Source organism: Prunus dulcis, chromosome 6 (genome assembly GCF_902201215.1).
Source record: "Prunus dulcis chromosome 6, ALMONDv2, whole genome shotgun sequence".
Lineage (NCBI taxonomy): Eukaryota > Viridiplantae > Streptophyta > Magnoliopsida > Rosales > Rosaceae > Prunus > Prunus dulcis.
In genome coordinates this window covers 22,306,620-22,331,650 of record NC_047655.1, presented here as the reverse complement: position 1 = coordinate 22,331,650, position 25,031 = coordinate 22,306,620, and the positions used below count along the sequence as shown (strand labels likewise).

Genomic DNA, 25,031 nt, shown 5'->3' with positions numbered 1-25,031 from the left:
ACTGCGCATTTCGAATTTACAATATTAGGCAAACCTATTTGTGTATATTTTACCAATCCAAAGTTATTTAATCCATTCTTTATAGTTCATATATTTTAAATCCTTCTTTCAAATTCAAGCAACTTACTCTACTAGGCAAAGAAAGTTTGGATTTTTTCAGGTAGAGAGAGGATAGTCGCATAAAAAAAAAATTATATGAGTGCATAGAGTTAAGACTTGGCTGTATGAAGGCTGCCTACAAGTGAATGATATACTCTATCATCCGGTGTGAGGCCTTCTCTTTTCATCTCATCATACAACTTAAAAGCTTCGTCTGTTCTCCCATCCTTAGACAAACCTGAAATCATTGCTGTATACGTGACGACGTTACGAGTTAAATCCCTCTGATACATTTCATGAAATAATTTCAGTGCCTCATCCACCTTGCCATCAATACATTCGCCATGTATAAGCGATGAATACGTATACGTATCTGGCATCAACCCCTTGTCTTCCATCTCCTTCTTTAGCTTGTGAGCTTCCTTCATCTTACCTTTCTTGATGTACCCATCAATTAGAGCATTGTATGTTACAGTGTTAGGTCTCTCTCCCTTCCTTTCCATCTCTTGAATTACCTGCTTTGCCTCGACAAAGTTTCCTTCCTTGCAGAATATGTCAATTAGAGTAGTGAAACACACTACATTTGGAGCCACACCTCTTTCTTCCATTGTGAACAACAAACTCTTTGCCTCCTCATTCCTATTCAATTTACACAATCCACTAGCTATAGTGCTGTAAGTAAACACATCAGTCTGAAAGCCTTTCCCTTCCATGAAATCCTGCAGCCTTAGAGCTTCATCCATCATCCCTTTTCTGCAGTACCCGTCAATCAGCGTATTAAACACAACTTGGTTTACGTCAATGCCTTTACTTTGCATCTCATTCACCAAGATGTCTGCCATCTTCATCTGTCCACCCTTGCACGCACCATTAATCAATGCCCCGTAAGTGTGAACATTCGGGACAAGGCCTCTTTGAGTTAATTCGTCGAACAGAAACAACGCCCTTTTCATATTTCCCACTCTACCATTCCAATTAATAATCGAAGTATAAAGATATACATCTGGTTCTATCCCTCTCTCATGGATTTCCTCAAACACCTTTTCAGCATCTTCAATCTTTTCACAGCTACCAAACCAATCAATCAAAAGCGTGCATGTTGCCACATTATAACCCACACTATCCTTCTCCATCAAGCTCAAGGCCTCATTAACACCCTCAAAATCCTTCCTTTCAATGTATGCTTTCAGAAGTGTGTTATATGTAACAACATTAGGCTTAATTTGTCTACCAGCCATTTCACCCATCAAAGCCTTAGCCTTTTTCACCTCCCCTCTCTTACAAAGCTCATTCATCACAAGCGTCAATGAATGAACAGTGATTTGAACACCCTTTTCAACCATTTGATCAAAGAACCTCAAACATAAATCCACCTGACCACATTTCTTCAATGCAAGCAAAAGCACAAAGCAGGACCTTTCTTCAATCTCAAACCCCTTCTTCTCCGCATAGTCAAAAACCCCAACAGCCTCCTCAAACATTTTGTTATCTGCATAAACCCTGAACAGCATATCACACAATGTCTCAACAAATTTCACTCCTTTACGCTCATCCTCAGCCAAAGAGACAATTTCAGAAACAGGGAATCGAAGAATATCATTGGAGACAATACCATTCAATACAATTTTCATTTGGGCAAATTTCTTAGCTTGATAGAGCCTGCAAATGATTGCTACATGGGCTTGAAGATTGGGCTTGTGGGAAGTGAGAGATGGGTTTGTTTGGAGAAAGTTGAATAAGCTCAAGCAAGAAAGGGGCGGGACGAGTGGGTTTGAGAGGACAAGGTTGGTTATGTGGGGGTTGAGATTGAAGAGTAGAGATGGGGTGGATTTGAGGGGTTGAAGGCCTGAATTGATTAGGGTTTTAGAAATCTTCTGAGCAATTTCTTGGTTGGATATCAATGTGGGGTCTGTTGGGAAGAGTTTCTTCACGGTTTTGAAGGTTTTCTGAGAAGACATTGTTTGTCAAAGCAAAGAAGAAGAAGAAGCTCTGTTTAGTCTAAAGCTCGATTTGCTTAGAAGATCTGTTTAGAAAGAGGTCAATTTTAGCGGGTATAAATGTGGTTGCATTGATCAAACCGATCAGACGATCGTGGCCGTTCATCTTCTTCTATTTTTTGACCCGTTATCCCTAGTCAATAGGTCGGATTTTTATGTGGTCCGGTTCAAAATTATTTAATTAGTCAAATATGAATATTTTTAAAGGATATTTACTATTATACCTAATAGAGGAGTTCAAATTATTAAAAAACTTATATGAAATGAACTTTTAAAACATACTCAAACCTCATTTACACATAAAAATGAGGTTTTTAACTTCTTATAAATTACAAAACTACCATTGATTTCTTAAAACAAACTCAACCCCAAAACCTCATAAAAAACCCAAAACACTCAATAGGGCATCAAAGTGATTTAATAATCAAAATTAGAAATTAAATGATGTAGGGTTTATCTATATTACTAGTGCTAAGAATGGATATATAACTAAATATCTCTATTTGTAATTCATATTTTATCAAATTGTAACACCACATAACATGTTGATATGATATTATAGTCTCATACAATATGTTATAATAGGGGATAAATATATAAGTTCTCCATATGATATGATTTCATCTATTTTTGAACTTTTCCATATTATATCAAGCTTCCTTCTAACCAAAAAACCAAAGACTTATTGTTAACTATCACCATCTTATTTTAAAATACCTCAATTAACGAGTTTCAATCTCAATTTTAATTTCAACTACAGAATTGTCGGTTATATAATATGCAGAAAGAGGACGGTCATCGATCATTTCCGTATCAAGATGGAACATAGTCACGCCACTCAGAATCCCCCAACGCCTCTCAATTTTGCTTCTCAGATCAGCCACCATGATTGTTTCTCTAATTCTCACAAACCCTAAATGTTCGTTTTTATTCCTCACCCAAATAATGCATTTTGGGTCTCCAGGCCAAGGTGTCACACTGAGTCTTAAAACACCATATCGTTGGGGGAAGTAATTTCCAACTCTGTCCTCATCCTGCAGCATTATTTCGTCTAGCCACAGGGTCTGCCTCTTCACCTCAACATTCAAACGCTCCTCAATCCCCCTCTTCACATCAAGAATTGTTGCAGAATGTGGGGTTTCAATCTCAGGGGTGACTTGCCCTCCTGTAATTATTATGAGAACCATGGCCACAAAATAACCCACCAAACACTTCTCTCACTTCAAGTTTACAAAAAGTCTTTTTTGAAGATTTAAGTTTGCTGTGATTTAAATATGTAAAATTCATGTTAAAGGGTGTTCCTCTCTCTCTAGTCACATTTTTTAGGTGCAACAGAAATCTCATGTACCTACCCATCATTAATTATTTTGATGCTTAGCACTCCTTTTTTGTGTTTTCCTTTTCTTTTTTTTCTCTCTTTACGAACCAATTACAATTTGAAGTGTTTTTTTTTTTCCTCTTATTTTGTCATGTGTTTTTTCTTTTTCTTTTCTTAATGAGCAATTCAACTTGATGAGTCCACACACCGCATCAAATTGTGATTGATTTGTCAGAAGAAATTTAGTTTACATGTAATTAAAGAGCCATAGTCAAGAATTGTTATGGAAAAATCACTTTCTAGGCATGCTTGAGAGGTTTCTAATAAATCTTATTTATTAAACTGTGTCCAAGTCCTTATGAGATAGGAGAGGAGCTTCTTTGCACTTGGGAATAGGGAGGGCGCAGTCCAGTTCAGTTTGGTTTCCACTTAATACTGGAATCGATACTATTCAATCGGTGTGGTTCAATTCAATTTTGGTGTAGAACATTTATAAAACCGATCGTTCCATTTTAAATTGGTTTCGGTTTTGGACCGGATTTTTTATATATATTTTTACAATTCCAACTAAAATTTTATTTTTGTGGACTTAAAAATTTACAAATGACCTAATTTCATGCAAAGAGAGATGATGAGCTTAGAAAAGAGAGGTGCTTTGAAATTGTGCTTGGAGAAATATTAGTTATGGAATTATAAATTTAGCATTGGACTTAAATAATTTTAAAAAATATTTTAAAAAAATACACAGCCAGTTCAGTCCGGTCCAATTTTGTAAGATGTGAAATCAGCATTGGAATCGATTTGGTGCAATCTGGTGCTATTTTGTTGACTTTTTAGTTAACACGATTTTTTTTTGCCGATGCGGCTCAATATTCCAGTTTTCTGGTCTCGATGCTCATCCTTACTTGGGATGCCATTTGGCAAATCACACACTGCCACGTGCTTTTTTAACACGTGATTGTAGTGTGACATCAGCCACATGAAAGTTTTTCTTCTATTTAATGTAAAGGAAGAGTAGCATAGCTGCTAGCTGCAGAATCAAATAATTATATGACATCATTAATTTATTGACTAGTTTAGCCTATTACCTTACCTATTAGCCAATTTAACCTATTGCACTCTGTGGCTAGGTAACTGTAAAACTGTGATCTACATAAATACACAAAGCAGAGTGTAGCTGCCCCAAGAACACTTATTAGCTCAAAGCCTTTTAAAAAAAAATAAATAAATAAATAAAATTAAAAAAAACCCTCTGGCTTAGCACATGGCTGGACCCATGTACATGATCTTGAGCCTTTAATTAAATTTGCTTGGTCAGCAGAAGGCATCACAAAACAAAATCAACGTCATCGGGACAATTCACAGTCGTACAGATAAGCTGAGGTATCTTAGCCACTGAATGCCTGCATTTTCTTAAAAACTTCCGAGCTTCACTTTTCTTAACCCTAATGAACTATGATATCCATTACTTGCCTGTGGTACTAATGCCAAGAACGACTATATATGCGGAGGAGATCGTTCCACAATTTGTTTTGCCCCCCTCTGGTTTTCAATTTAGAGACACTTTTTGTCCTCTTTCTGAAAATCGGAAATTGACATATATGCAAAAATTATTTATTAAAATATTTGCACACGTGGTCAATGGGATCTTAATTAATGGTAGAGCTGTTGACATACATACTAGTGGTCTATAGTTAAATTTCGTATGACATCGTATTTGTGTGTGTGAATACCCCTTCTCATTTTTAACTATGTCAAAAAGAATAAATGTAAAATGAAACGAAAGTGACACATATATACAGCAGTCTCTAGAGTTGAGGGCATTTATGGGTGTGGGGTGGGGGTCAAGGATTCTATTGCAATTCTTTGACCAAAATAATGTAACACTGTACTAGTCTCCTATTTAAACTTCAAGTTACCTGAAAATTTAAAGCATGATGTTATATTCTCTCACTTGAATTTTTTTACTGGTAGTAGAAGTAGGGGGCAGTTAACCCTAAATAATATGTATATATGTACATAAATTCTCTTATGCGGATATTTAAACGTTAATATCGTGCAGATATTATGTATTTTTTATTACATCTTTTCATTTTTTTCTTTATTTACTATAAAATTCATACGATAATAACGTGCAGAGAATAACTATATATATTTGCAGTACTGAGGCACTTGATCTGTGGAGGACTTTGGAGTGGGGTCAAGGTGAATTTTTAATTGAAAACATATCAGGTAACAAAAATGGCAGGAAACTTGGCCCATTCTATGTTTCATATGCTATGTTATCCTCCTGACAGCTGGTGGGTTTGCAGTGTTCACAGTTCATATCCAACCCATATTAAAAATTTCTCTTCTGCCTGCACCAATGGCTCCCATCATTTCTTCTACTTAATCTAACCCCAGGCCCCGCAATCTCCAATAATAAAAATTAATTATATAGTAGAGCCATCAAATTTATCCACTAAGGTTGCACCTGTAAGTTATCTACTAGAAAAATAAAAGAGATTCTGAATGAATGAGTTCATATTTAAATAAAAGAAGAAAAAATTGTCACCTTATTTGATGAATAAATGTGCATATTTCACAATGTAATTTTATAATCCAAACAATTCAATGTTTAGTTCCTCATTCGAAGATTATCTTCCTTTCAAAATTTCATCCAAGTCAGGATTGTTTAGTCACTTGATTATCAGAAACATTGTGTTTCATTTATTCATTAAGTCACACGTAAATAATTAAATGCTTCAATAATTACGTAAAAGTAAACCGTTTGAATCATGAGACAGATACATGTATTACCTTTTCACATGTGTATATATTTACTGCTTAGTGGGACTAGTAGTGACAAATCTAGAAGCAGTGCAGCAGAAGCTGGTGAGAGTGATCAGACCTTTGAATTTCAAGTCTTCATCAATATGGCACTGGCGGTGGAGGAAAGCGAAAGTAACACTACTACTAGTACAACTACAAGCTTCAATCAAAATGCGCGAATGAACATGATGAACGGAGAGTGTGAATCCGGCTGCCAGCGGCCGCCGTTCGGGAAAAAGTGCCGTCACCTGTTGAAGAAGCAGCGGACTAAATTCTACATCCTCCGGCGCTGCATAGCAATGCTTCTCTGCTGGCACGAACGTAATGACCCCTGATATAATAGCAAGGCACACCTACCTAGCTACCTAGCTTGTTAGTTCATTTTTCTTAATTAATTTTCTTTTTCTCTTTCTAGTATTATTAATCTGCTTAAATATATATGTATAGAAGTATATTTGAAGGCTGTTCATGAACTTTGTTTCCAATTTGATGGAGCCAATAAGATCTGTCCACTGTATTTTTATTTTATCTTAGCTTTTTTATATTGGTTTTTCTCTCACTTTTCTTCTTCCTCTTCTTCTCTCTCTTCTACAATTTTTTTTTAATGGTGCTAATTATGATCTCAAGGTGATCAGTTTCTCTTGGTTTGTGTAATTATCATCATCAGTTTGTATTCATTGTATTGTATGAACTATATAAACTCCTAATTATATTAAAAACTGAATGGATTTATGATATTTAGATATTTAATCATAAAAAAACCAGGTCTGAATTAATAATGCATAATCCTTTTTTTTGTTTTTTGTTTTTTTTTTGTTTTTTGGGGTGGGTTCATAGGGATATTATCATGGTGTACAAATCAATTCAGGTTTATATACATCATGATTTGATTTTCAACCAAATTCTCTGTTAGTTTTATTTTATGAATTTCCATATATACAGGTCCTTTTTTGTTTCTCAGCTTTCTGCTATATTCTTTTACTCAAGCTTGTTATTCCAGTTCTTAATTCGTCATCGCTTTTTTTTTTTTTTTAAAAAAAATTTAAAGAAAAATATTTACAAATAAAAATAGTATTATTTTCAGAATATTGGTATAATGCATGCAAATATGAATTACTTTTCCAAAAATGGACAAAAGGGAATAATTTATAGTTTAATGCATTTATAATCATTCCACCGAATACCCACAATATCCTAATTGATTTGTCAATTCGGACAGTCTAATCCCAATAAAGGGCCTCCTGGTCAGGGAACACCAGACGGAAGCAAGGAAACAAGTGGATAATTATTTTCTTTGGAGTATATTCTAAATTGTTAGTTAGGTTTTTTAGGGTTATGTGTGTCCTCAAATCCCATCATCATTTCTTTTTAATGTTCCTTGGCATGCAACAAAAATTTATGGTCCGGATGAAGCATGCAATTGCATATGCAGATCACTCTTACTTGTCAATAATAGAAGTAAGACCATGTACATTTCCTATAATAACAAAAGCAATTGCTAATTTGGCTATACTTGCTGACTTAAAAAGTAGACGATTTTGTATAAGATGATATTAAAGAGTGGCCTCAAACGAGAAGTTGACATTATATTAACTTACAAACTCATTAGCGTCATATAATAATAATAGTATTGAGAGATGAAGATGATGTAATATGGATGTAAACATAGAACTTTTTACTATACATCACAAACAACAAATAGACATGCCAACATGGCGACTTGAAAGTGAATAAAAAATAGTTCACGCAAGTTTTTCATGTCAAAATGTGATTGCTCCCTCAGAGAGAGAGAGAGCGCAAAACTTCTGCATTAGAAATGCTTACTTATCAAAATGTGAAACCTTAGATTTTCAATTTGAATTACTCAATGTTATGGTCTTTCAACTATTCCTCAATTCACACTTTTAATGTTATATCATTTTGATCCTTCAGTCGCAGTTTATTAGTTTTTCTATCATTTTTAAGAGCATAAATGTCTACTAACACCATATTTCATTATCTAGATAAGTAAAATATGAGAAGCGTGAGGTTAGAGAAGTATATACAACATGGATGGACATTTGTACCCTTGAGTTTTGAAGGAAACCCAAAGGTACTTTGATATAATGATCAAAGTGACAAACAATTACATTACAACTTATTTTATAAATTTTTATACTTCTCATATTAGACTTTATGAATTAAGATATAAAGACATAATGATCGAAGTGACACACAATTACATAATGATCAAAGTACCCTTTATACTAACATATAACATATCATTTTAGACTTTTTGGTAAGCTACCATATAATGTTATAATATAATAATAATATCATAATATGCGCATCCCAAAAGCATTATTTAGAATTAAGAATTCCATCTTCTTTTTTTGTCGAAAAAATTAAGAATTCCTTGTGCTAAGGTAACATTAAGGTAAAATGAAAATTTGTTATTTTTTCTACATGTGACTGTCTTATAGTCAAATTTGGGCAAGGCGGACCTACGAAAGGGCTTAACTGAGCTTTAGTCCGTTGCTGGTTTTGTACTTTAGTCTTTATTGTGCAACAAAATCCACTACAATTAAATATTAACTCAATTATCTTTTATAATTCAATCTATTCTAGCCACCCAAATTAGATTTTATTTTCTTCTACCCACTGAAATCCTACCATTTTTTCTATAAAAAAATTATATAATCCTACCATATAATATTAATTAGCCCAAAAATTCCTAGTTATAAATTCCTAGTTATTAATTAGCCAACTTCTTGAAAAATTCATGAATTTGCCCTTGAACTTGAGACACTCATAGATACAGTCATTTTCAAAGATGAATGAACCTCACTTTGACTACCCTATGGATTGATCTCATAAATCATCTCATCACGCATTTGATTCACATTAAAAAGAAAAGTAACATAAGAATTAAGAAGTGAAAATAAAAATATATGAAAAAAATAATAATTATTATTATTTGTGAATATTATAAAGAGAGTGTATGGGCCGATGGCGATGGATGTAGAGCCGGGGCCCACGACGTAGGTCAGCACAGCAGACAGCGAGAATCATTGATAGCAAAGTGAGATAGGAGGGAGGAGGTACGATCCCCTGTGGCTGAAAAGTACCCCTCCCACCCCACCCCCTCGTGCGGGCCTCTCTTGCCCCTTTAGGTACGTTTGGATGGGTCCCACCCAATTTTGACCTTCAGATTATTGGTAAATTACTGCCGCTGTCTTCTTCACCGACCTAACTTCGCCCGGCATAATGTTTTTACCGTCTATTCACATACTTAGGTCTCGTTTGGTTAATAGAAAATGAGATTTGAGAATGAAAAATTAATTATTTTTTCATGTTTAGTAAGTCTAGATATGAGAAATTATTGTCTAGCTCATGGGAAAGTATGGAGAAAGTGAAGCCATCCTACCAACTTGAGTTTTGTTTTCCCTCATCATGGGAAAGTTTGGAAAAATGAGCTAACATTAAATACATATTTTTTATGACCATTTATCTCCCATACCAATTTAGAATTACAATATATCATTAAATTCATTCTTTTTTTATTTGATTTAATATGGGTATAATTGAAAATTTATACAAACTTTATTTTCCATTCCTACTCAAAACAAACATGGGAAATTAAATAAAATGATATTTTCCGGTTACTTTTCTAGCATTACCAAACGTGGGAAAGGAATCTTCTATTCCCATTCATTGGAAAATGACATAAGAAATGATTTCCCCTCAAATTCATTCCATGAACCAAACAAGACCTTAGTTCAATCAAATCAATGCTTTGGAGTTTGAATTTAGATAGGGACATTTCCTTTCACATATAATCGACCATCTAGTTGGTTTAAAATATATATATATATATATATATATATATATTACATAAGGTTTTTATTTATTTATAAAACACATATTTCATCACTTTTTTTTTTTAACTCGAAATCACATTTTGTGATTGTAAATGTGTCGCTATGATTTATTTAATATATGTGAATACTTCGATGCTCAAGTTTGCTGGGAATATAGCTTGTGGGTTTGGTTTCAAAGTTTTTGCACATGAAGTTGTCATCACATTTTCTTACTAACTTAAAACTTCAAGGCTTTTAGAATTCTTTTTAAAATTCAAGAAAATTTTGTCTTTAATTCTCTATAAATATAGATATTGATAAGAGACAGCGGGGTATCGCAAATTAGTTAGTTCACAAAACCCTATGTGCGTACATCAAATTATATTTTTAAGTATTCCTATTTAGCTCTTAAGATGTGAGAAATCATTCTTTATTGTATTTATTTACAATTGATTATGCTCGTTTAATTTCTCCTTTTTTTTTTCTTTCAATGAGTGATTCTCTTTAACAAGTCAATACGTGTCAAATTGTAATTAGTTTGTAATCAAAAATGACACTTTACATATATATATATATATATATACATAGTATTACATACACATAAGAGATCAAAATATCATTCAGACAACAAAAGACCATGTCTCTTCACATTAGGCTGGTGGAATGACAAAACATAAAGATGTACATGTAAAAGTCAAGAACAAAATGCTTACGTGTGGGGCCTGGTTGGGGGCTAATTGCACGTGCATTCCTGACATGGTTGAAAATTTGATGTTACAGAGTTTACATCTGGCAAAAGCCACAATATTTGACGTGCAACAACCATCCACAACCTACCACGTGGAGCCGCACGTGTGTGTAAAGTTGTAAACAAAAAGTACTGAAGAGCTGGAGCACGCAGCCAGCCAGTGAAGAAGAACCCTACTACTCTTTACCCCTTTTTAGGTTATCTTCTCCAACCATTTCAGTTGTCCCATGCTTCATTTTCTTGCCAAATTCTATCAACTACCAAATAGCTATCACGGATCACCAAGTTTGAAGTTTCCATCTATGCCCATCTCAAAATTTTATTCTTTTTTAAAATAAAAAAACTCAGACAATTTTCTTAACACTCAGTTGTTTTTACGTTGGGAGAGTTTCGAATCTAAGATGTTTGAATTTAGGAATCTGGCATAAGAGATGAAACATATGTGTCTGAATTTAGGTGAGTGAAGTGTTGGCCGAGTCACATAACGTTAGGGTATATGACCCTTTTGTGTAGGGTGCAGGGGTGTAGGGCAACCCTTACGAAGATGGGAGGAAAAAATGAAGCAAGATGAGAAATGTGGTGGGGGTAGAAGGGCTTGTCAAGAGACATAATTGCGATCTAGCTAGGTCGAAGATGGGGTGTTGCTTCTTCTCTCACACCATTATTATGAATGGTATATGATATGATTTGATGTTTTTTTTATACCATCTAAAGTATGAGAGGATTGCCAACTAACCATGTTCCTGTCATATATATCAGAAATTTTTTGGGGTTGTTTCAGAAAAGTTTTGCACTTGTCACATGAAAGATAAGATCTAGATTCCCTTTATAATAATTTTTTTAAAGACATTGAAACAACCAAGTTTAAAAGAGACGTGTAAAGTTCTAAATTTTACAAAAAAATTCAAATCAAATAATTATGTGTACGATTTTAAAGGGGAGGGGTGCTTTTTAGCTTGTAAAAGGCGAAGACAAGAAAGAAAGAGAGCTAAAAAGTGAAGAAAACAATGGATCGTGACACAATGACATTACAAATGAGGACTGAGGAGCCAGTGCCACTAATTTATTGTTTCCCCATGCATGGTCTAATCACTACTCTCTCTCTCTCTCTCTCCACCTTTTCTTCTTTGTTTTATGCCTGCTTTATTAAGGACAATTAATCGGCCTGACTCCCATTGGCCAGCATTCCTAAGAACACTTCATTCATTTGACATAACAAAAGATAAAGATAAGGCAATCTCTGTTACTATTCACGTAAATAGTAACAGCTCTTGTAAAAGACTTGTTATGTTTTCAATCATTGTCATGGCAATTCAAGGGCAACCACTATTCACATGAGATATGAGAAGAAGAATTTGTATAGAGTTTTAGTGTGGGAAGTGAAGAATATGGTTGGTAAATTCTTTTTTTTTTAAATTTCGTTGCTGATGTCAGCAACCCCAAGGCACGAGCTCGGGCTCGTTCTGCCTTTGAACTTGCCCGATTTGCTGGGATCCACCTCCTGCTCGGACTGTTGAAGCTCATTGGAAGCGCGATATGGGGCTTGGGCCCCCTCTGCTCGAGCCAAACTGCAATGGTGGAAGTGCTCTAAGTCAACTTAATCTGCTATGCTTGTCCTGCTCTTGATATTTTATTGAGGTTTAAATGGATTTTTAAAGAGAGATGATTTTCTCACTTTCCTTTTCTCCACTTACACTCTCTTTTACTTTTAAATATTTTTTAATCAATTTTTTTCTTTCTCTTTCCTATTCTACCCTTACCCTACATTAATTTCTTTTTACTTCACTTTTATATTACTTATTTTTCTTTATACTTAATTTTCTAACTTGCACTCCATTTTCAATATTTTTTGTATTTAATCGAGTAAGAAATTAAGTTTTTTTCCCTTTAATCGAGTAAGAAATCAATTTTTATTTTATTTTCCTTTAATCAAGTAAGAAATTAAGTTTTTTTTTCCCTTTAATCGAGTAAGAATTTTTTTCCCCCTTTAATACTAAAAATGGAGTGTAAGTTGGAAAATTAAGTATAAAGAAAAAGAAATAATATAAAAGTGAAGTAAAAAAGAAATTAATGTAGGGTAAGGATAGAATAGGAAAGAGAAACAACAAAATTAATTAAAAAAATATTAAAAAGCAAAAGGGAGTGTAAGTGAAGAAAAGGAGAGTGAGGAAATCAGCTCCCTTTTTAAAAGTTCATTCGATCAGGATTTCAAACGAGTATATACAGTTGTGGATATGTTTAAATCCATATTGTGCTCAGTTTCCAAATGCTATAAAACAAGAGAGAGAGAGAGAGAGAGAGAGAGAGAGAATTCAATACGATATTAGAGCCAAGTGGATATTATTATTATTAACGGGTGAAATCTAATATTTGAACTCATACTACGCACATTTTGCCAGACAGAAAAAGCAGGGCGAGTATGCATGTATCCTTAGAATCAAGGAAAAAGTTTGGCTACGTAAAATCGAAGAGGGGCTCATTTTTATAACTAATGCAGTTTTTTTTATCTGTTACAAGTTTGTCAATTTTGCCATGTCAAACCCACCTTTCAAGGAGGAGCTGGTCAGTTTTAAGATGTCAAGTTAATCTCAGGTTTGAGTATGCTGCTGCATGCATTTGTTAAGAGAACAAGAGTGTGAGATTTGAGAGGAAGAAGAATTTCTCTGTTTGTGTAGCATAATCTTCTAGTTCGTTTTTGTTTTTGTTTTAAAACAAAAGGAAATTGGTGGTACCTACTTCAACTAATGGTGGTTTTGTAAGTTAAAAATTATTGATGATTCCAAATCCAATAGCAGGATTCTTCTTTGGTAGAGATCTCTTCCAAAATCAGCTACTTCATCTTTTACCGAAGTTCTTATCCAATTTCTCCTATTCTACTCTGAATTCATAATAACCGAGAAAAAGGAAAAACTTGCAAAGACTTCTCACAATCAGGCATAAAAATCGAACAGGGAAGGGATTAAAATATAAAAGTAACAATAGGGATTAAAATATAAAAGTAAAACTCAAGGTGAAAAATTAGCATATAACATCAAACACCGTTCACAACACCTGAAGTAAAACCTGCTGTGTTTTTTAATTATCCATTATAATCTGAAAAGAAAATAATTAACACAGTTTTAAACTTCGTAGTATCCAGGGGTCACCCAATGGCTGGAAACCCCGAGGACTTTCTGGATACAATAATGTGATTAAATGGGCACTTTCACGGTTCTACCACATCATCAATGGAATACAAAATGCAAAGTTGAAATTCAAATATTAAAAAGACGCGTAATGAGAGACTATCCTAGTTGTAAAGGTCATCTTCATCAGCCCCGGCAGCAACAGTTGCAAAAGGGTCGGATCCAGCGGCTGCGCCAGAAGGATTGTCTGCGAACCTGAACTCGGTTCCAAACCCTCTTGACTGCTGCAATGTCTGCGCAAATGCCTGGTATTTGCGGATATCAGCGTCACTAACACTCCTACGAGCATACTTCATCGACTCCTCAAAATGAGCTGCCCTGATCTCTGCTACTTCGTCATCAACATCCTCCTCCATCGCCTCAGGATTCTCGCTTCTCCTCCTCTCCCTCTCGATATCCTGCAAGATTAGAAAACAATGATTATTCAGAAATGGATCCAGAGAAAGAAGTCTTTACATTCCTCCAAAGTGACAAAAAGTTGATCCAAGTATCTATGAACACTGCAATATCATACCTTCTCAATATTCTCTCTAATGGCATATTTGCAAGCACGCTGGCATATTTCAGTTATATCAGCACCACTGAATCCTTGGGTGTACTTGGCAAGTGCTCTGATGTCCACATCTTTGGAAACTGGAGATTTCCTCAAGCATGATTTGAATATTTGAAAGCGAGATTCCTCATCAGGGAGAGGGATGTAAATTAACTGATCCAGACGTCCTGGACGTAGAAGTGCAGGGTCTATAATGTCAGGTCTGTTGGTAGCCCCAATAATGAAAACAGTTTTCTTAGCAGTCATTCCGTCCATTTCTGTAAGGAGTTGGTTCAAAACCCTGTCAGCTGCACCCCCAGCATCACCTACGCTACTACCTCTCTGCAAGTTGTAGAAATGAAAGTAATAAGCACATAGATGGATAAACACATCAGATGAGGGCCCAAAGGAAAATACTGCAGAAATTATTTTGTCACAGAGCTTTTCTGCTGAGGCTGTGCCAATAGTTGCAGAGCCCCACAGTAAAAATTAGAAGTCCAGATAATCTATGAAACAGAACTAACATTTCAAGTTTCTGCCAAAGAAGGCCAAGTTTTTTCCTATTTACTCATTGCTAAATTATGGTGCAAAGCTTTTTTCTTTTTCCAAATTAAACCTACTGTTATTTCTGTAACAGAATGCTAAGTTTTCTCCTATTTAGTCATTGTTAAATTAAGGTGCAAACCTTTTTTATATTTCCAAATAAAACTTATTGTTAATTGCGATATGCAAATTAGTAACCAGGCATCAGTAACAAGAAATGATTTTACATAAAGAATGGTTCAAACCTGAGTAGCAATGGAATCGAGTTCATCAAAGAACAGGACACATGGAGCAGACCCACGGGCCTTGTCGAAAATTTCCCTCACATTGGCCTCACTCTCTCCAAACCACATAGTTAGCAATTCAGGTCCCTTGACACTGATGAAGTTTGCTTGACACTCATTGGCAATAGCTTTGGCGAGAAGAGTTTTACCACATCCAGGAGGACCATAGAAAAGAACTCCCTTTGAAGGTGACATTCCAAATTTCTCAAATTTCTCAGGATGCTCAACAGGATACTGAACAGTCTGCATGACAAGATAATACAGGAATAGATATTATAAGTAACAAAGAAAAATGAGATAAATGAAGTTTTGTAAGATCAACCCATTGTAGTAAACTCAATTACCTCTTGAAGTTCTCGCTTAACATTGTCAAGACCTCCAATATCTTCCCAGCTAACATTGGGCACTTCAACAACCTGGCCAATCAAAAACATGAAATTATGAGTTTCCTCCAATGCACACAAGGCGTCTAATAATCAAAACAAGACTGTCACTTGAAACAAAATGTAAATACTTACTGTTTCACGAAGAGCAGATGGGTTGCTTGTGCCAAGAGCAGTCTTGAAGTGCTCATTTGTCACTGCCATTGAATTCAGAATCTCAGCATCTATTTCCTCATCTTCTAAGTCAATCACATCCATCTTCTCTCTGATGCATTGAAGAGCAGCCTCAGTACACAAAGCAGCTAGATCAGCACCAACATAACCGTGTGTGTCCTTAGCTATCTTTTCCAAATCAACCTGTGCAATAAAAGTCCAAAACATTATGTAAGAACTTTCTGAAATATGGGAAAAAAAGGTTGAAAAAGAAAAAGATTGTATTTGACATTACATCTTCAGCAAGCTTCATGTTCTTTGTATGAATACGGACAACCTCGAGGCGCCCAACTTCATCTGGTACACCAATATCTATTTCCCTATCAAATCTTCCAAACCTTCTGAGAGCTGGATCAATACTGTTTGGCCGATTTGTAGCCCCCATAACAATTACATGTGCACGAGACTTTAGTCCATCCATGAGCGTCAAGAGCTGGGAAACAATCCTCCTCTCAACTTCTCCATGTGTCTTCTCTCTCTTGGGAGCAATTGAATCAATTTCATCAATAAAGATAATTGATGGTGCATTCTTCTCTGCTTCCTCAAAAGCTTTCCTGAGATTGCTTTCACTCTCCCCAGCCAATTTTGACATGATTTCAGGTCCATTGATGCAGAAAAAGAATGCCCCAGTTTCATTAGCCACAGCTCGGGCAATTAGAGTCTTACCCGATCCAGGAGGTCCATACAGCAGAATACCCTTTGGTGGCTTCACACCAATCGATTTAAATAGTTGAGGATGCCTCAGTGGCAGCTCCACTAATTCACGAATCTGAGCCATCTGTTTCCTAACTCCACCAACATCATCATAGCCAACCTCATTTAATCTCTCCTCATCCTCCCTTTTCACAGGCTCCCCCTCACAGAAGATTTCAGTGTCGGGAGCGACCACACAGTACTCAGGAGGGTCAGTTTCAATAACCTTAAATTCTACACTCCTCATTCCTCCTCTCACAAGGAAGAGATCACCCTTCCTCACTGGACGGTAGGCCTCCAGGAAATAAGCTGCAAAAGTAGACAAGAGATTTGGTAAAAATGCATGCTGCAAAGAATTAAACAAGAACTTATTGGTAAAACCATTTTAGTTCTCATAACTATCAGTAATAGCTAAAATATATTTTAAACAGAAACTTATAATCAAATATAAATCCAAAATCAATGGTGACAATATACTGAATCTCCATATACAGTAGGTGTGACACAACAAGGATATATTGCTAAACCATTTTCCCCTAATCATATACTCTTTAAATCTGAACCCCGCCAATTAAATTACGAGTTGTAACATTCTCTTCAACTTGGACACTATCAATTGATTCAACTCTTTAAAGGAAAAACATCAAATTTCTCAGCATGCAAGCATCTATGAAGTAATAATATGATCAAACACTCTCTCCATTTGTGCAATTATAAGTACCCTGTGCATACAGATATTGCTGAACAGAAACTTTCGAGAGTTGGGGTTGCAATTGATGTTGATATTGACATAGCTTACTAGGAAAGATAGAGTTTCAAACAAAAGCAAACTTTTTTTAAATTCATGATGTGCTACAAATTTTAGCTCCAGTTGCACCTGAGAATAACAAGGGTTAGAAACTCACGTTTCAAGTATGCATCAAACAGATTTCCAGTGACCCCTTCAATAGTGTCATCCACAGGAAGAATGTGGACACGCTTTCCATACTTGACATCAGCACATTGGTGAACGGAAACAACATCCCCCAGCCTAACCCTTAGGTTGCTCCTGACAACCTTGTTCATCCTTATCTTTGGTTCCTCACATGTATCATCAGCCAGGGCAATGCAGATTGTATCCTTCCTTTTCTTTCCCTAAACACCAATAAAAATATATAAACACGAAAAGTTAGTTGCCGTTTATCTTTATAATCCCAAGCACATGCAGAACAATAAAGTTTAGGGAGAGTTCATGCTATTAATACCAAAGCCCAAGACCTGAACAGCCAATGACAATACTAAGCCAACCAAACCACAACATCGCATGAACAGTTTCAAAAGAAGAGGATGGAAAGACAGGCATCCATATTAAATCACAACACCCCTTCTCTAAATGCCTAATTTTGGAACCTTGTGAAAAAGCCAATTCCAACATGTAAATAAATACAATAAAATTGTTTTTAATAGTAGAGTTCTATATCAGTAGAAAAGTAAGGAGTAACCATCTAAACCCGGAATTTCGATACATGAATCCCAACACTTCAGACACCAGAACAGACCCAGTTCCCAGATCCCAAATAAAATACAGAAAACCTGCCAACCCAGATACATTTACAGCATTCTCTCACTACCCAAAACCGTAATTCCTATTAGCCCTAACTAGAAAACCCTTGTAAGCAAAATTCTATCAACATTTCATCTTTCGCCTATATATAACATGATGTAAAAATCGAACCTTGATCAAGATTGTGTCACCACGAAAGAGCTGGAGCTTCTCCATGGTATCTGGATGGAGCGCGACGACCGAGTTGTCATCGTTGATAGCATCATCCACAACAAGCCGATTCGCAGCCTTCTTGCGCTCAAGGATCGCCGTGCTGAAGTCCCTTTTCGTTCCCTTACTGCAACAAACAAACAAGAAAAGCATAATCGCATAAAAACCCAGAAAATCCCAAAAGAAAATAACTTAAATTCAATCGAAGCACAGAGTAGAACCCAGTTGAATTAAACAGGGATCTGGGTACTTACGAGTCTGAAGATTCAGCCTTGTCAGTCATCGTGAAGATGGAGCAGAGAAGACCCAAGTAGACGAAGAGAGAGAGAGAGTCTGAGATTGTTTTGTCGATTGAAGAGTTCGACGAGAGAGAGAGCGGAAGAGTAGCTAAAAGCAATTTGGTGAGAGATGGGGGGTTGGGATATTTATAAGCGAAGGTAACTCCTTTTCTTGTTAGGAAAGAAATGTTTTGGTTTTGGTTTACTTCCTTTTTAGTTCAGGAATATTATTCAAACTCTGGCTTCTACTTTCTTTCTTTTTTTCTCTCATTGTTATTTTTGGAATGGAAATTCTATTTCTTTTTGTATACCTACAAATATTTTCGTTTCCCTTTAATTTTTTTTGCTAGGAATTTATTTCTTTTGCAATATTTAATTGCAAGGTCAATAATAAAAATGGATTTTCAAAAAAGGGATAGGCAATTCTCTATAGAGAAGTTCTATATGCATTTGCATATCATAAATCATTATACAATATGAAGGGGTTTTTCGAATAGTTTTTGTTTTTACAAAATGATATTCTAACTACTCTAATATTGAGGAGGAGCTCAAATTCGGATACAGCACGAGGAGCACACACATATATGTGTTAACATAATTGGTTTTTTTTGTTTTTTGTTTATATGAAAAATTAAAATACAACAAGAATAAATATAAGTATTTTACCATGAATACCCACAACATAATTAGAGGACAAAAATACATGTGGATGAGGAGAAATCAATCAAGAGGATATAGAGAGAAACTCTAATTATTCTCTTTTTTGGATTAGTCATTCATTACCTTAAAGATAACTAATAAATCTTAATACTTAAAAATTAATGGGCATATTTTTAAAATTTCTAGAATCTTCTATTCCAAGTTCTTGTTTTCATCTGAGTCTTAAGGTGGACTCCGACAAAACAAAACCTTAGTCCAACCAAATTGGGCTCATACTATTTGTCTTCTTTTTTCTTCTAGAATTACAGGCTGGTTGGCTATTGGGTTTTTCTGGATTGTATTTTGGCGGTGAAGTTATTGGGCTTTTTGGTTTCACATCGGAAACGACAGGCCGATCAGTGACCCAGGTGCTGACGACACCTCGTAAATATGACCAACTTCTCATCATCTTCTTGTATTAAATACAAGGGAGACTTTGAAAAAACCCAAAAAAGAGAGAAATTTTTTAAAAGAAGCTAAAATGGACAAAATTGCCCTTATTTATTTTTGAATTTCCTAAGAAATCATTTACATTTGCATGTCTTTGATTTGAAAGTTGAGAGGTTTTTATGTCTTTTTTGAAAAAACTTTGGCTTTTTCCAAAAGTAAAAGTTTTTTTGTGGCTAAAACCTAAATTTACTTAAATAACAATCACAGCCCTTTGACTAACAACTACAATTTGATTCAATTTATATCAACCCAACCGATTGAAATCGATTCTAAAATTGTAAAAGTAATCTTACTAATTACCAAATCCATTTTAATATCAATAAAACATTGAATTCGTATTAGCGATTAATCCAAATGAAACCCTCAATTATCCGTCATTTAAGAAGATGGATCAAGTTCAATCCTCTAACCCTTGTTTAAGAAAGTAAATGCTGGAATTTGCATAATCCCAAATACGGCTTAAAGAGAGTAATAAATAGTTGGTAACTTATGGGGTGTATTCAATTTTTGCTATCTAGCCCAGGTCCCTTCAGAATCGGAATCAGATTACTCAAAATAAACATCCTCCGCCTAGTCCAGTGCAGATCTCATGTGCAAGTGCAAGCAGTTGTTTATTTCGTTAGTTTCATTTTCTTTTACAAAAAAACTTGCATTTGAGAAGGAAGATAGGTTTGAAGCCTTATTGGTATGTGTAGAAAGGTCAACAATAACATCACATGCACCCTCATATATTTGACTAATAGGACGACATACTAACCAAGTTGGCTAACTGCAAACCATCTAGCCAAGTTGTATATCAAGAAACCATTCATTATTCATATTTTTTTTAAATTTATCATCACCCTTTTCCTAGTCATTGTGTTTTCTGTTTTTCATTCCTTCCTCCAAACCCCATACAATTACCATTTGATTTGAACAATAACACGCAGCATCAAGACATCGTCAAATAATGAGAAAAAATAACTTGCCTTGAAATCGGTTGAGCATACATAAGATATATACAAAGCAAACTAGGTAGCTGCAGCCTGCAGGTTCACTAGTAGTAAAGCTAACTGGAATAGTTTTCTATGTTGCTTGCTCTACTAGACACAGAGCAAAGAATGCACCTATTAATTACATTCCAAAAATACATTTGCTCTCTTTTCATGAATCTTGATCGAACACAACCAAAAAGGAAGCACTATTCAAAATACAAGGAACCTGGGTCATTGGGACATAATCACAAACACCTACCATGCCAGATTTTCAGGTCAAATGTCTACTTTCTCTTTTCTGTTTCTGATTTACGTTGGAATATTGGGTTTTTTGGGTTTCTTGGCGGGGAACATGTGCTTTGGCTTGGCGCCAAGGAGTTTACAATTCCCCGTTGTTATTAGCATATGAAGTTGGTGGGTGTCTGGGAAAAGCTCGGCTTGGGCTTGCTGCTTGCTTTGTTGTTCATCTTCTTCAGCAGGTAGAGAGAGAGAAAAAAAAAAAAAAAAAAAAAATCCCACATGAAAAATCCGATGGGTTATGGCGGGATTTGAGATAGGGCTTGGTATTCATACCTTTTACTAAAAAATCTCACACAATCTCATATTTAAAGAAATCCGTCGAAATTAGCAAATTTTTGAATAACATAAAACTTTTTGTTACTTACTTAAAGTCTTAATTGAATACTATTAAATTTCAACATCCTTATTTAAAAATCATAATAGTTTTAATGAAATATCATAAAATTTGTTTAAATTGTTTAAATTATTTAAAAATCTTAATTATTTATCTCAAAATAATCTTTTAAAATTCCAATTGAATGGTGAGAATATTTATTTATTCAAGGGGTTGTGTTGGACTTCCTCACCTCCTCACCCATAGTAGCCTAATACGACCAAATGTTACCCCACTTATAATAAATATTAAAAATATTTCATGCGTGCGTGAGGGATTGATTCTAACACAACTCAAAAATCAATTCAATATTAAAACGGAAATGTGACGGAAGGCAACCGCAAAGCGACACACCGAGTGCAATCTTTCCATTCATGGGATGGGATGGACAAACAGTTTACGTAAGAGGCACAATTTATCGATAAAACAAACCAAAACTACTTTCTTCACAAAAACCTAGAGACCATGTTCTTACAAATTTTTTTATTTATATCAAATCCAATCGGCAAAATATAGTATTTGGAATTTTTGAAAAACTAGGAAACTTCAGTGTTGTTGAAGCCAAACCCAGTTTTCTCTTGGACTTTAGCCTTCACACCATCTATGAACTGATCAAGATTTCTGAATGATGACCCACCAATAGCCAATGCACCCTCCAATGCTTTTCTGACCTCCTTGACATTCCTCCTCAATTCATCACCTGATTTTCCACTCATCAAACGGCTGATCTTCTCTGCCACTTCCTCCTTTGTGATTGGTTTTTGGTCACAAAGATTAAGCCCAACCCTCCAATCATCCACCACTAATTTCCTATTAGTGAATTGGTCAGTCAACAAAGGAAAACACAACAAGGGAAGATTGCACCATATGCTTTCCAATATTGAATTCCATCCACAATGTGTTATGAAGCCTCCAATTGCAGGGTGTGAGATCACCTCAATCTGAGAGCACCATGGCACAATCAACCCTTGCTCTTGATCTTTTATCTCATCTTCAAATCCAACGGGTAGGATTTCGGGTTCGTCAGAGCTGACTGTATCAGGACGAAGTACCCAAATAAAACCAACTTTGCTGAGCAAAAGCCCATTGGCTATTTCCTCGATCTCTCTTTTGCTAGCATGAGCATAGCTACCAAATGACACGTACAAAACTGAGCCACGTGGCCTAGTGCTGAGCCATTGGATGCAATCTGACTCGGACCACAGGCTTGTGGCCACACGGCTCTTGGTGAACCCGGGGGGAAATATTGGTCCAATTGAATATATTTGTTGCTTTTCTTGCAAGGCTGAAATGGTCTCAGATTCAAGCTCTTGGACTGTGTTACAAAGAATGAAATCTGCGGTTTTAATTTTCTCAAAGGCCTTGACTATGATCCGGTGGATTGGTGAAGTGTAATCACTAGGTTGAAGGTACGATGACAAGTCCTTTGGTTCAATTGCCTGTACACCCGGTATGTAATTGATCGTGTCTTGGCGAGGATTAGCTAATATTACACACACAAACTATACATGAATACAAAATATTGTTGTCATGCTAGATATTTGATATGTTATGTTGATACACTATCAATCTGGATCACAATATTGTAATCAGTGATCCATATTAATAGTGACGATTAGCTTGTATTATTGTATTGTCGGATATAAGAGATAGTTATGTATGAGAAAGTTACTTGGAGAAAAGGATACTTACCATGAGAAGTAAAATGACCATGACCATTTTTGTTGAGTAGGTCTAGGTGATAGTAGAGGTTGAAGACCAGAGCTGGTTCGGTCCAGAAAGAGACAGTGACTAGGTTATACTTTTTGGCTATGTTTGTTGTCCACTCAAAGAAAGTATCTGATATCAAGCATTTGACTGGTGGGTTGGAGAGGACTAGTTTTGCTAGAAGCTCATCAACTTGAGCTGGGAAATCATGTATAACACTCTCCCAAAACTGGTCGTGGTTGAGAGATCGATCGAATTCGACCGGGAAGCCATCGTTGATTGTTACATAACGTATGTCTAGGCCAGATTGAAGAACCCCCTTGAAAATATTATCATCTTCCATGGCGTGGGACTTGACTGTCTGGTGGTGAACTGCTTCAGTGTTGACAAAGGTGACTGTGATGCCCTTTGATGCAAGCTTTATGGCAAGATGGACGGCTGGGATTACATGGCCTTGCAGAGGGTAGGCAAACAGGACAACGTGAGGATGTTTTGAAGTATTGTTTTCCATCTGTGGGTGTGAGTGAGAGAGCGAGAGAAAGAGAGAGAGATGACCTAAAAGTTCAAGATATCTGCAGCTCAAACTTGGGAGTAGGTTCAAAGAAAAAAGAAAAGAAAAGAAAAGAAAAGAAAATAAGAAAGAAAAAGGATTTTTTCCAAACACTTTGGAGCTCAGAGCAGGGCATGAGGCATCAAGATTAGCCAAGCTCTATATAGCAACTAGATCCCTATACAGCTTAGGTGATGTGCTTGAATTGTCACTATCTATGCCTAAGAATAGTCACAGTGATGATAAGGAAGGACCCATCAATGATATAACCAGACAAAAGGAAAGTTATATATATAGTTTTACTGCATAATTATTAGGCCAAAGTATGAATTTTTTTTCGGGGTGAAAAATAGGATAATATTTTCATTGAGTAAATTCAAGGGGGTTCATCCAGTGCAGAAAATTCCAACCAAGGAGGACGTCTTCATCCCATATTACAACATCCTAATATTTAATAGCATGAGCAGCAAGTTTGTGAGCTACAACATCTAGGAATATAAGAGATAGAAATCTTCTGAAACAAAGTGAATCACCCCTTAACTTCATCAATGAGATTGCCAAAGTATGATGTGTGACGTCTTTGATCTAATTATACTAATTAACTCTTTTTAATTCATTGGATGGATGATTCTAGTGGGGATGGTCGGCAATTCAAGGCATGTCACTTCACCAATAAACCCCACCAAAGCAAAAAAATTTACTTGCATCGGAGATATCACTGTTTTGCTATTTTTGGTCAAAAACACAATGACATGTGAAAAAGTTATTTCAGTATCATTGCGTCATTGACTGGAATAGCAAAAAAGGATATTCCCATTGCATTAAAGTCTTTCTCCCACCAAAGACATGATTGTACCGCCTACCAACCAATCCGATGATTGGAAAATTACAAAAGACATGAATATGACTTCCTCATCACGGTCACTTTTTTTTTTGGGAGGAAAAGGAACTTCCTTAAGCCAGCACACACTCAGCCAAAGCAAGCAAGTGGAGAGGCTAACTTAGTACAAAATATAGATAAGAACATTAGTTTAATAGTTTGGTGGTCCTGGAAGACCATCCGCTTCCAACACTCCCTGAAGAGACGGTGGTGGCCTTTCAACCCAGCAACTCTATGATGCCAATACTAGCACGCACTTTAGTTTTAGAAAGATGGAAACAACCACATGAACTTGAAAAGAAATTGTGTTTCAATTTATACGTGTAAAAAATCTATAACTTGAAAAGAAACTGTGTTTCAAATTAGCACGTAAGTGGCATATGTTAGGATAAATTAGACTTTTAGAGGTGTAAAAAACCTCA

At 35.6% G+C, this 25,031-nt stretch overlaps 4 protein-coding genes across 4 annotated transcripts; 1 reads left to right on the top strand and 3 right to left on the bottom strand.

Annotated features, from left to right (window-relative positions):
- Positions 1–172: 172 nt before the first annotated feature.
- On the bottom strand, positions 173–2,108 carry LOC117631727 (pentatricopeptide repeat-containing protein At2g32630). Its single transcript, XM_034365015.1, has one exon. It carries the CDS (start codon positions 2,055–2,057, stop codon positions 210–212), a length of 1,848 nt encoding a protein of 615 aa, XP_034220906.1. The 5' UTR covers positions 2,058–2,108; the 3' UTR covers positions 173–209.
- Positions 2,109–6,276: 4,168 nt separating this feature from the next.
- On the top strand, positions 6,277–6,753 carry LOC117632631. Its single transcript, XM_034366174.1, has one exon. It carries the CDS (start codon positions 6,330–6,332, stop codon positions 6,558–6,560), a length of 231 nt encoding a protein of 76 aa, XP_034222065.1. The 5' UTR covers positions 6,277–6,329; the 3' UTR covers positions 6,561–6,753.
- A 7,111-nt stretch (positions 6,754–13,864) lies between these two features.
- On the bottom strand, positions 13,865–18,941 carry LOC117630001 (cell division control protein 48 homolog D). The gene is made up of 9 exons (XM_034362696.1): positions 18,653–18,941; positions 18,360–18,525; positions 17,551–17,779; positions 16,188–16,954; positions 15,875–16,096; positions 15,701–15,772; positions 15,318–15,599; positions 14,512–14,871; positions 13,865–14,395 (listed from the first exon to the last, which is right to left on the bottom strand). The coding sequence occupies exons 1-9, from the start codon at positions 18,679–18,681 to the stop codon at positions 14,102–14,104; spliced, it is 2,421 nt and encodes an 806-aa protein (XP_034218587.1). The 5' UTR covers positions 18,682–18,941; the 3' UTR covers positions 13,865–14,101.
- A 2,878-nt stretch (positions 18,942–21,819) lies between these two features.
- On the bottom strand, positions 21,820–23,796 carry LOC117631987 (UDP-glycosyltransferase 86A1-like). Its single transcript, XM_034365345.1, has 2 exons — positions 23,165–23,796; positions 21,820–22,955 (listed from the first exon to the last, which is right to left on the bottom strand). The coding sequence occupies exons 1-2, from the start codon at positions 23,688–23,690 to the stop codon at positions 22,009–22,011; spliced, it is 1,473 nt and encodes a 490-aa protein (XP_034221236.1). The 5' UTR covers positions 23,691–23,796; the 3' UTR covers positions 21,820–22,008.
- Between the last annotated feature and the right edge of the window lie 1,235 nt (positions 23,797–25,031).